At 43.0% G+C, this 13,537-nt stretch overlaps 1 protein-coding gene across 13 annotated transcripts in view; it reads left to right on the top strand.

Moving 5' to 3' along the window:
* Positions 1-13,537, top strand: part of MKX (mohawk homeobox) — a 105,932-nt gene that overhangs the window by 44,043 nt on the left and 48,352 nt on the right. For all 13 annotated transcript variants that reach the window (XM_084859119.1, XM_084859121.1, XM_084859129.1 and 10 more), the window contains 2 exons: positions 4,599-4,752; positions 7,238-7,573. In XM_084859119.1, the coding sequence (XP_084715245.1) occupies positions 4,599-4,752; positions 7,238-7,573 (490 nt within the window). The remainder of the gene's footprint in view (positions 1-4,598; positions 4,753-7,237; positions 7,574-13,537) is intronic.

The following is a 13,537-nucleotide window of genomic DNA, read 5'->3' as shown; positions in this document are numbered from 1 at the left end:
CTGAGTAAACCCTTGTCATAGAAAGCATTTTTCTCATTTCAAAAGAGCAAATATTTCATAGGATTCTCTCTCTCTCTCTCTCTCACTCACACACACACACACACACACACACCCTCCAGTTGTTTTCCAAAATGCCATTTTTTTTCCTTTGGAAAAACGGGAAAAAATTCCTGCAGGGAGTCCTCCCACCTTGAGCCTTATATTTCTGAGTATGAGACATAGGGCTTTGCCATATATTATGTCAGGAAATATCATATAGTTTAACTTTCCTGGTTGCCAAGAGACAGTCCCTTTTTTGGTGGGGGGTTTTGTGGGAGGTAGTAGGCCCTGAAAATCACTCTTCCTATTTTTACCTTTTGGGAATTGTTTAAAATTTATTGTTTGGGGAACTGTTAAACTGATGTTCTTGGGAGTTCAGTCCCCACTCTCCCAGGCTTCTAGAAGTTAAATATCGGAGTGCAGATCACTATATGCACATGACCACTAAGAGCATTTCTACACCAGGCTTTTATTACATACTCATGATTAGTCACTCACTGAAGTTTGCGGGTCCTTTACATGACATCATCAACCTCCAGGGTGTCTCCCACACTTTCTGACCTTTATCCTGCTTTTAAAAAGATTGGGGATAATGCAGTAATAAATGTAAATACACTTTAATGGCTGTGTGAAATAACTGAAATTGCGCAGTTCTTCTATAACCACAGTGCCATCTAGTGGCTGTAAAATGAAACTTACAGAACTTGCCTAGAACTTGCCAAGACAGATAGCCCCAAGAAAACAGCCCATGTCAGCCCATGTAAGGAGCCAAACTTAATCCCACAAAGAATCTGGAAGCAAAAGCCCTGGTAAGTTATGGGATAAAAAGCCTGGTGTGGAGAAGTCCTTCGTCTCTGCACACTAGGGATGGGGGAGAAATCTGTTCAGATTGCCTCTTAATGCAAACTTACCTAATTTTGCACTTTCAAACCAATACATGAACCAAAATGCATTATCCTTTTAAATTCTAACTTCTCCAAATTTTGCAGTGGTGTTCTCCAATCAAAAACCATATACAAAAATGTGTCTATCAGGGAAAGCACACTAAAAATGCCTATATTGGTAAAATGACATTCAAAAATTCATTATATAGGAAAACAGCTTGCAAAAAATGTGTACATTAGCCAAAATTGCATTACAAATGCATGTATTAGGAGAAATGCACACAAAAATGTGTACAATTTTTTCTGTGGACTTAAAAAATATTTGGAAAGTTCAGGATGAATCGAACATAAGATTGGAAAAAGAAAAACGGAGAGAAACTGAAACCGACAGATATGTCCACCTCTACCAGGCAATGCACCACCTGCTATTTCACACACTGCCGCCACCGAGGAATATTTTGAACGACTTATACTATAGAACACCTATACTTGTTGTTTTGATTAAAGATCTACTAGAAAAACAACAACACCCTTGGTGGAAGATAGCTACTTGCTGAGTAAATGAATATATTTGTCGGGTGGCGTCTTCAGCCATGTTTAATAGCCTTGATCCTTGGAATGAGAATTTTGGTGTTACCCGTATGTCCCTATTTTCAACAGTAAAATGTTGGAAGGTTTGAAACATACTCCATGGCTTCTCCATAGTAGCACAGAAGCATTAATGTATCTGGCCCTGTACTGCCTGTGACAAAGCAAATCAATTCACTATCATATTGCTCTTGTGGTTAGGAAGCTTTTCCTACTGTCTTGCCTAAAAATAATTCCTTTTCATCAGGGCAAACAGTTTTTCCCTCCCTTCTTTCAGAGGACCGATAGCAAACTGTGAACTTTATCTCTCCTTAACCATGTTTAACCCATAGGAAAGTTCAGTCCCCAAACTGCCAAATCTAAAATGATCCCATAATTGTTTACATGAGGGCAAGGAAGCACCCAAAATACAAGTATTTGAGGATACATTCTTTTATTACAACAATCTCATTTCATTCATAAGACCTGGATTTTGCTGCCTGCTGGAATGCTTTAAACAGGAACTTTTCATATTCACATGAATAATTTTCGCAGCTGACATGGAAATGTTGAACGCATAGTGTTTATTGCTGGCTTTTTTTTAACCAAATAGTAGTAAACTCGCATAAATCAGCCTGGTTTTATATTGCTTGTATAAAGAACTATGTGGATAATATCCTACTTTCTGTTGTTACACGTGGCAGTCTGATCATGCCAAGGTATGCTTCTGTGTTGCTCTTTGGCAACCAAATCCATCTTCTTAGACAACTGCTGCAACCATTAATATAATAAACTATTCAGCTGGAAAGCTGAACGTATGAAGTTGCCTCATATGGAGTCAGAACATTGGTCAGTGGTGCAGTTGGGCTGGATCTTCGGGCCAGAGTCTGGGGTGGTGGTGGAAATGACCACCCAGAGAGTGGCAGGTGATCAGGGCAGTGGCAAACAGGCCCAATGGGCTGGCATGGGCATTTAAAATATATAATCAGGAGGTTCGCATTGGAAGGACAGATACTGAAGCTGAAGCTCAAATATTTTGGCCACCAAATGCGAAGAGAAAAGTCACTAGAAAAGACCCTGATGCTGGGAAAGATTGAAGGCAAAAGGAGAAGGGGACGGCAGAGGATGAGATGGCTAGATAGCATCACTGATGCAACAAATATGAACTTGAGCACGCTCCGGGAGAGAGCAGAGGACAGGAAGGCCTGGCGTGCTGTGGTCCATGGGGTCACGAAGAGTCAGACACGACTGAATGACTGAACAACAACAACAACAACAAGCTGGTCAGTCATATACATGGTTACAGATGCTCGTTTTATTATATATATTTTTCCACAACAAAATGGTGCTTCTTCTAAAGTAAACATGCTTCACATCAGGGCAGCAGAAGCAAACTCCATTTTATTCCTATAGTCATGATGGTGCGTTGATTTAAGTGAGTTCAAAATGTGAAACTGCACATACTCAGAAAACAAACAGAGTTGTTGCTGTTGTTGCTCTAACATATCAGAAATGTATGTTTCCTTCCTACCTGAGACTATTAATCTGCTGCATCTACTTTCGGTTTCATCCCAGAATTGAGATCCAAGCACAGCATAAGGAGCGGTTCCTTTCCTGCTTTTCCACTACATAACCTCTAGGTGGCACTGTGATATAGCAGAATCACACAAGTACACAAGAGGAAATCCCGATTTCTTTTGCCAATCAGAAATAATACCCCATTTTCCCCTGCTCTAAAAAAAACTCACAGAAAGTGCTGGTTAGACACAGAAGCGAAACTGGAGGAACATGACATCATCTCAACAACCTGTTAATAACCAGTTAGGGAATGACAAGTGCACAACAAATGCCTCATGTAGAAAAGCTCATAGAAGCTATTGTAAAGCATGGAATGGTGGTGGGAGGGGGGAGAGAGAAGAGACGTGTTAGTTGTGTGCTTTATACCTGAAATAATACACATGGACATCTAGCCAGTGTGCCATAGTGGTGAGAGTGTCGGACTGGGAGCCGGGAGATCTGGGTCCTAGTCCCCACTTGGCCATGGAAGCTCACTGGGTGACTTTGGGCCAGTCACAGACTCTCAGCCCAACCGACCTCACAGGGTTGTTGTTGTGAGGATAAAATGGAGAGGAGGAGGATAATGTGAGCCGCCCTGTTTCCTTGCAAGATGAAAAAAGGCAGGAAATAAATAAATAAATAAATAAATGCGTCCTAACCCCATAAGACCATTAAGGCCAGGGTCTAACCTTATCTAGCCCAGCCTTCCCCAACCTGGTGCTCTCCAGGTGAGTTGTACCACAACTCCCATCATTCTCAGCCAGCATGGCCACATCTGGAGGGCACCAGGTTGGGGAAGGCTAAACTAACTGCAGAGCTGACATTGGTCCATTTGGTTCCCTGGTCCTTGCAGACTGCATGGCCCTGTGCTGGTGCCACGGTGCTCTCTAATATCAGACATGTGAACTGGTGGGCATCTGCAGCTAGCAGCATGTGGCATGACTGGGCTTCAAGGATCAGAAGTGCTGAACTGGCGCTCCAAATGCTTGAAAACTGCAGCTTTCTTGCTGTGCCTCATGTTTGCACTGACACAGGAGGAGCCCAGCTGGCACCACATGCTGCATCCTTCCAATCCGTGAACAATAACAATGGAAAATGCTGCAGCTCCTTGTTCCTCCGGGGCTGCAGAAGTGCAGGACAATGTAGATCTGGCCTTGAAATGAAGACTTTTAAAATATATTTGCTGCTTTTCTTAAAGCAGCTATTCAAAGGGTTGCATCCAATTTTAGCCCTACTTAGAGTAGACCCATTAAAATAAATAGGACTTAAGTTACTCCTGACTAATGTAAGCCCCATTCATTTAAATGGGTCTACTCTAAGTAGGACTAACACTGGATACAACCCAAAATCACTTCTAATAAAGTTAGAACCTAAAGTATCCCAGATGCATTCAACTTTCACAGTGCAAATGTGACACTCATTAAAAGGGAATTGTGAAGAGCCTGCTTGTCTGTTGTCAACCTCATGTCTTATAACATGCGCAAGTGAGAAATCTCGGAGTGCTCTCTCCTCTAGGCAGAAGGAAAACTGATGCGTTTGTCTTCTATTTAGGTATCCAACTGGTTTGCCAACGCAAGGCGTCGCCTTAAAAATACTGTCCGACAACCAGACCTGAGCTGGGCTTTACGAATAAAGCTGTACAATAAGTATGTTCAAGGAAATGCTGAAAGGCTTAGTGTAAGCAGCGATGAGTCATGCTCAGAAGGTTTGTTTTTAATATTTTCATAATGTTGTCCATGCAAAGCCAGTAAAATTGAAAATGGCTGCTACTTCTCAAGAAGTTGGTGTTCTTGCATCCTGTATTTTGTATGGTGTTGTCTTCCCAATTCTCTGTGTGTGTGTGTGTCTGTGTCTCTCTCTCTGTCTCTGTGTGTACACACACACACATGCATGCATGCACTTTCATGAACTTTAAGGAGCATCCACATGGGACTTCTGAGGAAGATCAGATGCACCTATCCTGGAAGCTACAAGCAGTTCTGTCTTAAGAACCACTATAAGGCCAGTGTGAACTATGCTATCTGCATGGCTCAAGGTGTGACATTAGCTTTGTGGGAAGAGGTGGTCCATATGCCACACTGTATGTACTTTGGAGGAAGCTTTTCCCAAGGTTGGGCTTGGCATGAAAATGTCCAGGTGGGAGCAGGATAAACTGCCTTTTAGGTCTTTGGATGCATTAACCCTTTAGTAGGTCTTTGGATGCATTAACCCTTTTGGGGAATCTAATCAGAGATATATGTGTGTTAGGGAGATCACTGGGCATGGGCAGAGAGAGAGAATGAGAAAGAGATGCTTCCTGTCAAGACTGCTGCAGTTCTCACTGCTGTACAGAGGAGCTGCTTGTGAAACTGAACAGTGCCTTGTCTTGGTGGGAGAAGAGAGACCAGTAAGCCAAACTCTGGCTGAGTAAGAGGCTCTTTCCCTGCCTGTCCCATCTTTAGATCATGCCTTTTGGTCTTTTCTTTGTACTCTGCTTTGAAAGGATGATCCTTACATCTGCAGACATTGTAGAACAGGCTTATTCTTTATGTATCCCATTTGTTCCGTAGGCCCCTTCCAACCCTATGATTCTATGATTCTCCACAGGATGGATTTGAAACCTCTGCAGACCAGAGGTTCCCCTCCCATGAGGTGGGGTGAATCTCCCACCTCAGGCAGTGAATCCTGCTGTCCTGCCACCAAGGGGTCATGGGTCCCAATGCCACTGCCCTGTGCCTCTCAAAGTGAGGAGCAGCGGAGGCGGCCACTCCGGAGAGCCTCCATTGTGGCTCTCCAGAGCAGCTGCCGCCTTCCGCCCTATGCCTCACCCTGAGTAAGGCCTAGGCGGACTGCCACTCTGGGAAGCTGCGCTGGCCACTGCCCTGCTGTGGCAAAGGCTGTGGCTAGAGAGCACCTAGCTCAGCTCTCCAGAGTGGCAGCACTCTGATACTTTGCTCTGAGGGAGCTTTAGAGCGAGACATCAGCCTGCCCCATGCGCCAGAGAGCTCTGGCATCTGCTGTCCTGTTGTGGCAATGTTGCAGCAGGACAGCACCTTGCACAGCTCCCGACAGCACTGCCCACCCAATGTCTTGTTCTGAGGAGTGCTCAGAAAGAGGCATCAGGTGGGTAGGCTCTCTGGGGAGAACAGCAGCAGGACAGTGGCCTGTGTGGCTCTCCGCAGAGGCCCTTCCAGCTCAAATGCCTCTCTCTGAAGGGTCCTCCCTCTGAGAGAGGCATTGGCAGGGAGGTGGCCCTGGAGATCACCCGTGCTCCAGGGCCACCCCCTGCCAGTGCCTCGCTCTGAGAAAGGACTCCTCAGAGTGGCGGAGGCTGGTGAGTCCAATATCAGTGGGGCCGTGAATCTGCTCTGGGTTTCAGTCAGAACTCTAAAGGAGCAGGCTGGTGGCTCTGATGTCAGTGGGGCAGTGAATCCACTCCAGGTTTCAGTAAGAACCAGTCAGAACTCTAAAGGAGCTATCTACATTAGCTCTAAAGGAGTTCTGAGTGCTTCTGACTGAAAGCTGGAGCGGATTCACTGCCTCACTGACATCGCAGCCACCAGCCTCCACTGCCTCAGAGCAAGGTATTGAGCGGAAGGTGGCTGGCGGTGGCTGGCCCGTGGGAAGGGTGGCAGTGGTGTTGGCCTGTGCTCCCCTGCCCCCTCACGGCATCGGTGGCTCCTCACACTCCTCTCATCCCCTAATGGCTGCGGCGGCGGCGGCAATGGGAAGTCTTGTGCTGGTCCTGACTGCTGAACTATATGATTCTCCAGCATAGGGTGCCATCAGTCTGACAACACACCAGCAAGATTCCTACATCCAGTTAGATACCAAACCACGTGGTGTATGTCAGATGATACACTGCACCATATATTTGAATGTCTGAATTTATGAACAGCTGATTGACTAAAATTGTTCAGCATGCAAAACATATGCTGTTCATAAATCACTCTTTACAGCCCTTAATGAGGCACAAAAAGGTGTCTAAAGAAATATTCCCCTTCTAATTTGAAAAAAAAAAAAAGTCTGCTTGCAAAAAAAAAATTGGATAGGGGAAAAATGTGACCTGGTGGTATGTTAATGGAATTTTGAAAAGACCATTATGATAATTTAGTCTGATCTCCCTTCTCCTATAAATACTCAGTTAGAGATATTTATTTTTAAGAAGATACATAGGTAATGCTGTTCTCTGTTGGGCCTTCTCTCTTCAGATGGCGAAAACCCTCCAAGAAGCCACATGAATGAAGGGGGATACAACACAGCAGTTCATCACACTGTGATTAAAACTGAAAGCTCTGTCATAAAATCTGGAGTAAGACCAGAAGGGCGTGCCAATGAGGATTACGTCTCGCCCCCCAAATACAAAAACAGCTTGTTGAATCGCTACCTGAATGACTCGTTGAGGCATGTCATGGCCACAAATGCAGCCATGATGGAAAAAACAAGGCAAAGAAATCATTCAGGATCATTTAGCTCCAACGAATTTGAAGAGGAACTGGTCTCTCCGTCATCTTCTGAGACTGAAGGCAATTTTGTGTACCGGACAGGTAGGGTAACTTTTCCAAAGCCATTGTCTTTTGTCCATTCATTTATCCTGGAAATTTTGGCTCCCAGTGGTGCTAATCCATCTTCTCAGAGTTGTTATAATGCATGGCACTTTTAGTATGCCAAGTACTTGAAAATGCAACCATCCGATCAACAACCTAGTGAGGTAGGTCATAATTATTCCAGTTTTTGCAGATCGGTATTTTAAGATAAGAGAGAATGACTTGCCTCAGTACCCTCCAAAGAGTTCCTATGAGTTCTAGTGTGAACATCACTCCTAAAATCCAGACTGAGAATACAGTTAGCTGGTCCACATTGGCTTGCTTGAAATATGACTGTTTAATCTCATCCCTAATATTTCTGAGATCCAGGATCAATGTTGGATTGTGTGAAGCACAAATTAAGAAGAATGTTTCTGAGCATGCGTAGAGCAACTTACCCTCACTACACATACTATTTCTTCCTTCATGGAAGGTGCAAAAGGGTATGTGCAACCTAGGAGACCATTATTGAAATGGATACTGTACATATTAAAATCTATATTTAGGCAAATCCACTTAAATGTTGACAGTGATCTCAGCTAGGAATGTAGCTGTGGCATTCATTGTCTCAGCCATGAAGAAAGAGACGCTTCAGTCTTGCAGACTTGTGGGGAATGGGTTTGAGGGATTCTTGGAAATTTGCAGATACTGGACCAGTTCAGGGCATCCTTTGTTTATCCTCTAATGTTTATGGTATGCAGAAGTTAGTGAGCTGTATCATCATTACTTTGGGCCGCTCTTGATGTACTACACTGGTGACTGAAGGTGCACCCCCAAGGTCTCCACTTGCTGGCTCAATACCATTGTTGTTCAGTAATCAAAATACATGTAATCAAGCTTAGTCTTGATTTGGAAGCCCTTCAAGGCTCTACATTAGGTGTCGGCAACTACTGATCTCAAGCCAAATCCAGACCCCCAAAGGTCCCATCTGGCCCACAATTGTCAACCCAAGAAGAAGCAAAACAAGGGGCTGGATAAACGGCATCTGTTGCAACGTGACATAACAACAGGCTATTTTGGGAGAAAGGGTATCAGTCCTCGGTCCACCAACCTTCATCTCGCTCTTTCAAAGTTTCTCTTCAGAAACAACACTGCTGATCAACACTGCTGATCTAAGTATTAATGGGCAATGCCTTGAGTTACTGTTGGGCTAGTCTCCCCTTTGCACCAACCCATCCCAAAAACAGAGTTGTAAGGAACATAGAAAGTATAATTTCCATAACACACTTTTAATATGCAAACTGCTTTGTCATCTCTTTATATAGCCCATTCTTATAGCAACACAGTGAGGTGGGTCACTCATTCTGTTTTATTATATTGTGTCTCCTCCATGTTAGGCTCAGTCTCAGACCATATTTTCAGTGAAATTCAGTGGTGAATATAGTATATATTCCAGACCTTAGTGCAGCCTTACCCAACCTGAAGCTGTCCAGATGTTTTGGGCTTCAAAGCCCCAGCTAGCATGGCCAATGGTCTGGAAGGCTGGGAGTTGTAATTCAAAACATCTCAAGGACACCAGGTTGGGGAAGGGTGCCCTAATTTGTCATTTGGCTCTGTTTTCTCTACTTTCTGCAGACTTCCTCACTGAATTTATCCCTTCTCATAATTGTGTCAACATGTTTCTTCCCTGATAATCCAAGCCAGATTTATTGCCAATACCTAGGGCAAGGCTTCCAGGCTGTACCAGCACATGAAGATTTTCCCCCTCAGTCCAGGATTTACCTGCAGGCCAATAAGTGGAGGGGAGGGGAGGGTCATTTTCCAAGGAGAAAATATTTTGTGGGTCTGGTGCAATTCTGAAAACCCAGGGCCAGTTACTCTGGTGCTATTCCGAAACTCTAGAGAGCTGCTGCCAGGCAATATAGACAATGTAGATGGACCCAATATTCTGACTGGCTATAAGGCAGCTGCACATGAGAAACTATGTCCTGCCATTTTCATGGGTCAAACATTGTCAGTCTCTTTCATCAGGGCTGTATCATCTCGTTTCTTTGAGCTGTATTGAACTGTATTGCTTCTGATGACTTTGAACTACCTTTGGCTGCATATCTATACAGTGCTAAGGACAATGGGTTCCTGGACAACCAAGTGATTCCTAGACTTTCTAATAGACCCGTGGATTGAAATTTGCCTTGGTTCAATCCACAACTGTCAATTGTATCCTATCATGTGGGACTCACTCTTCCATTTTAGCATATTGTGGCCTATGATCCAGTCATCCATTGCCAACTGTTTCAGAATCCTTTCACAAAGGTCTTGGAAACGAGACCAAATGGAACATAAGTTATTCATTTCTAGCCAAGCAATCTGAGAATCGCCACAAAAGGTCTAGAGCCTTAACTCTGCTTTGCAGCCTTGTTTGCAACCTCTGCTTGTGACCCCTTTATAGCTCTTGATTCACCTTCTGGGAATCCTTGTCTTGCCTGAAACTAATGCTAGAAACTTAAACTAATGCTTAAACTAATGCTCGCACTACAGTTTTTGGTATTGCTTCTACAGAATGAGAATAGATTTGTCCCCTTGTGAAAAAGGCTTTTCCCTCTTCACTTTATCTCTTCCCACACATCCAGATATATATCTTCACCCAAAGGATACTCAACCATGCTTAGATAAGACTTACTGACATCAGTGGGATTTAAGTGAGTCGTGACTTTGATTTCGTTGATTTCAGTGGTCTACTCTAAGTATGACTAAATCTGGATCCAACCCACTGTCATAACTCTTAATCAGCGATAGGTCCTCCATACCTGTATCTTAAATTTCCATGATAATTTCCTCTCATAGGAAAGGCGGATGGGTGGGTGGGAATCCAAGGCAGAGTTAAGCCTCTAGGGTTTTGCGGGGGGATTCCCAAATTGCTTGGCTAGAAATGAATAATGCATGTTCTATTTGGTCTAATTCCCAAGAGTTCCTGACCTTCTGTAGGTCTTCCACTTAAAGACAAAATGTCCATACCTTTCATGGAAGTCTTGGGCTGAGGGGACTGCCTAGGCACAATGCATCTGGAGCTCTAAAACATTTTGCGTAGAGTAGGAGCTGTGGTTGCATAGTGAGTGTTTTCCAAGAGAAATCTCTTGGTTTTTGAATGCTATTTTTCAACATTCCAAGTGCATTTGGTCTACATTATGTGATAATCAGCTGCCAGATTTTAGTTTTAAAATGAGTGTTGTTCGAATGAGCACATGGTAACTTAAGACATGTAAACTTCTGGTTTTCTATACTTATACAACTGGAATTTTAAAATGGCCATAATCTTGAGTAACAGAATTGTTACCGGGCCCTGTCATTTTGCCTGCCAGCATTTTAGCTTTGAGTGGGGTGGGTGGGGGGAAACTCTTTTAGTAGGCCAAGGCAGCTGTACGATAACCACTGCAGCATTTTAACAGGCTGAGCATTTGGAAAAACAAGCCTACAAATTGTTACATGATCACTCTAATCTCCCTGTTCTTATGCATGCAGAACTCCTCCTATTTAGCATGCTGTTAAGCTTATCTTTCATTATAACAAGCTAAAGTCCAAAAATGAAGCTACTTTAATTCTGCCTGCTCTTGCCAAGTGCAAAGGGACATTTAGTAACACACATAGGGAGATCGTTAGTAGAAAAAGATGATGGTAACTGTAAATCCTGGGTTTTTTTCCTGTGTAAACTTAAATTGCAAGTGCAGAATCCATTATATAATGCATTGAAGGTGTATTGAAGCTAAACCCCCTTGCATTTATTTCTAATATATACTGTATTCCAGCATTTATATTACAACTAGCCTTCATAAATGTGTTGGCCAGTTTTATTTAGATCATTCTATTCCACAAATGTCATGAAAATAATTTGCATCTTTTGGCATATTATACTTTTCAGATATCTTTCAAAACTTTGTATATGAGAAAATTAGTATAACTTCAAATGTGAGGCTATTCTTACATTCATTCTGACCTCTTTCCGTATAGTTTGGATTATAAAACAAATAGATGTAGCTGGTACAAATTGGCATTCCAAACTCTCTTTAATGGCAGTTACTGCAGCATCTAGAGATCAAGTTATATTTTTAAAATGTTTAATTAATGATGTATATATTGCTCTAACATGGGGCTCCCAGTAGTCTCCTATCAAAAGGACTGGTCAGGTCTGTTCCTATTCAGCTGCAGCCTCAAATGCTCCTAGTCCATTCAGTGATCTTGACCAAGTAGAAGAGAAGTGTTTTGATGATATTGTACTGAGAGAGGTGGGTGGGGAATGTTTGAATCAGCATACAAGGTGAACAAATTCATGGTTTTGTGGGAAAGGATTTTGTATCAAATAGTCATAGCTCGCCACATAGACACTTGGCACAGCTAAAAGACATTCTTTTGGCTTTTTACACTGGCCTTCTGTTACACATCACATTCTGGTTTCAGTTTTGATGTGTAGGAGCTTGATGTTTAGTGCTGAAAACAAGACACTGCAGTTTAACGTTTGTGTAGACCAAAGAGTGAACTATTGTCCATTCTAGCTAGGCACGGTGGACGAATTCGAGACGGACTAAAATGAGCTCGGATTTCTAAGAACCCAACCTGCAGAATCTGCTGCAGAATCTGCTCCCTCAGGTTGCGCGGAGTCCGTGAACTACTGGATTTTTATTTTTACTTTCCCGAAATTTACACATATTCGTAGGAAAATATACACGTTTCTGCTGAAGCTGGTAAATATACGTGGGGAAAAGTTGAATGGAATCCAACCAACTGTGAACGGACGACAGAACAAAAGGCACCCGACAATCCGCAAAACACAGAGTGGATTTTACAGAATCCATACTTCCCTAATTCTCGCCATGCCTCTCTAAATTGTACCTTGTGCTAATTGTGGAATCAGTGAGGCACTCTTCCTTTAAGTCTCATGCCCTGATCTGCAGAAGCAGGTTCCTCTGCATATATTGCTTACTGGATCGAGAACCAGAGGTGAAAATTGGAAACATGTCCACCTGTGCAACCCCACCCACACTGTGGCATATCTAGCTATGCGTAAATACCTTATGAAAGCATAACTTCAGCTGAATCAGGGCACTAAGCTAGAGCCAAGCCTTAAAATGTGTTTTAATCACTATCATCTTGAAATGGTGAGAATATGTTGCCTTTACAAAACCCATTCCTCCAAAATATCGTATTTGTTGTGTTTCAGTAACCCTTGTAAGATTTCTTAAACAAAACAGAAGGAAAGCGTAATCAGTACTGGTAGCTCTGAAGCTGAAAGAAATGTGAAAAGGTTTGGGTGGGACACACACACCCTGCCTCCACACACTCATATAAAATATGCAACGCTCCTCATAACCACCCAGTCATCCATCCATCCATCCATCCATCCATCTATCTATTTCATTTCTGTACAGCCCAGCAGCCAAAGCTCTCTGGCCGATTCACAAGAATTAAGACCACAAAGTACAGCATAAAAACAATATAAAATATAAAGCTTAAAACTACAGTGTAAAAATACAAACTGAATAAAAACCTAGCAGCAACGCAGAGATTTAAAATACAGTAACAGATTTAAAACAGCAAAGCTAAAAGACTAGAATGCTAAAATGCTGGGAAAATAAAAAGGGCTTCACCTGGCACCGGAAAGAGCATTTCTACCCCTTCTGTCTGTAACTCCCTCTTGTAATACCTACACAAATATAAGAAGAGCTGTACTGGATCTGACTGAGGATCCATTAGTGCACCAAAGATGGACAAGATGTGTCCAGCCATATTCTGCTGCCAGGAAGCCCTTGACACGGATGCCCTACCCCATGGCCCCAGGTTCTGATATTCAGGGACATACTGCTTTTGAACATGGAGGTTTCACTATCATTTCGATCTTGATGGGTTCTTCACCATGTCGTGGATACATGGTGCCACTTCTCTCATTTTTTCAAACCTCAGCTCAAAACCCAGCTCTTGTATAAAAGTATTCAT

This window comes from Heloderma suspectum, chromosome 5, assembly GCF_057233095.1.
Source record: "Heloderma suspectum isolate Gila_16-S chromosome 5, 16-S_ref, whole genome shotgun sequence".
Taxonomy (NCBI): Eukaryota; Metazoa; Chordata; class Lepidosauria; order Squamata; family Helodermatidae; genus Heloderma; species Heloderma suspectum.
Note: the sequence above shows the minus strand (reverse complement) of the source record. Positions and strands in the feature narration are given on the sequence as shown.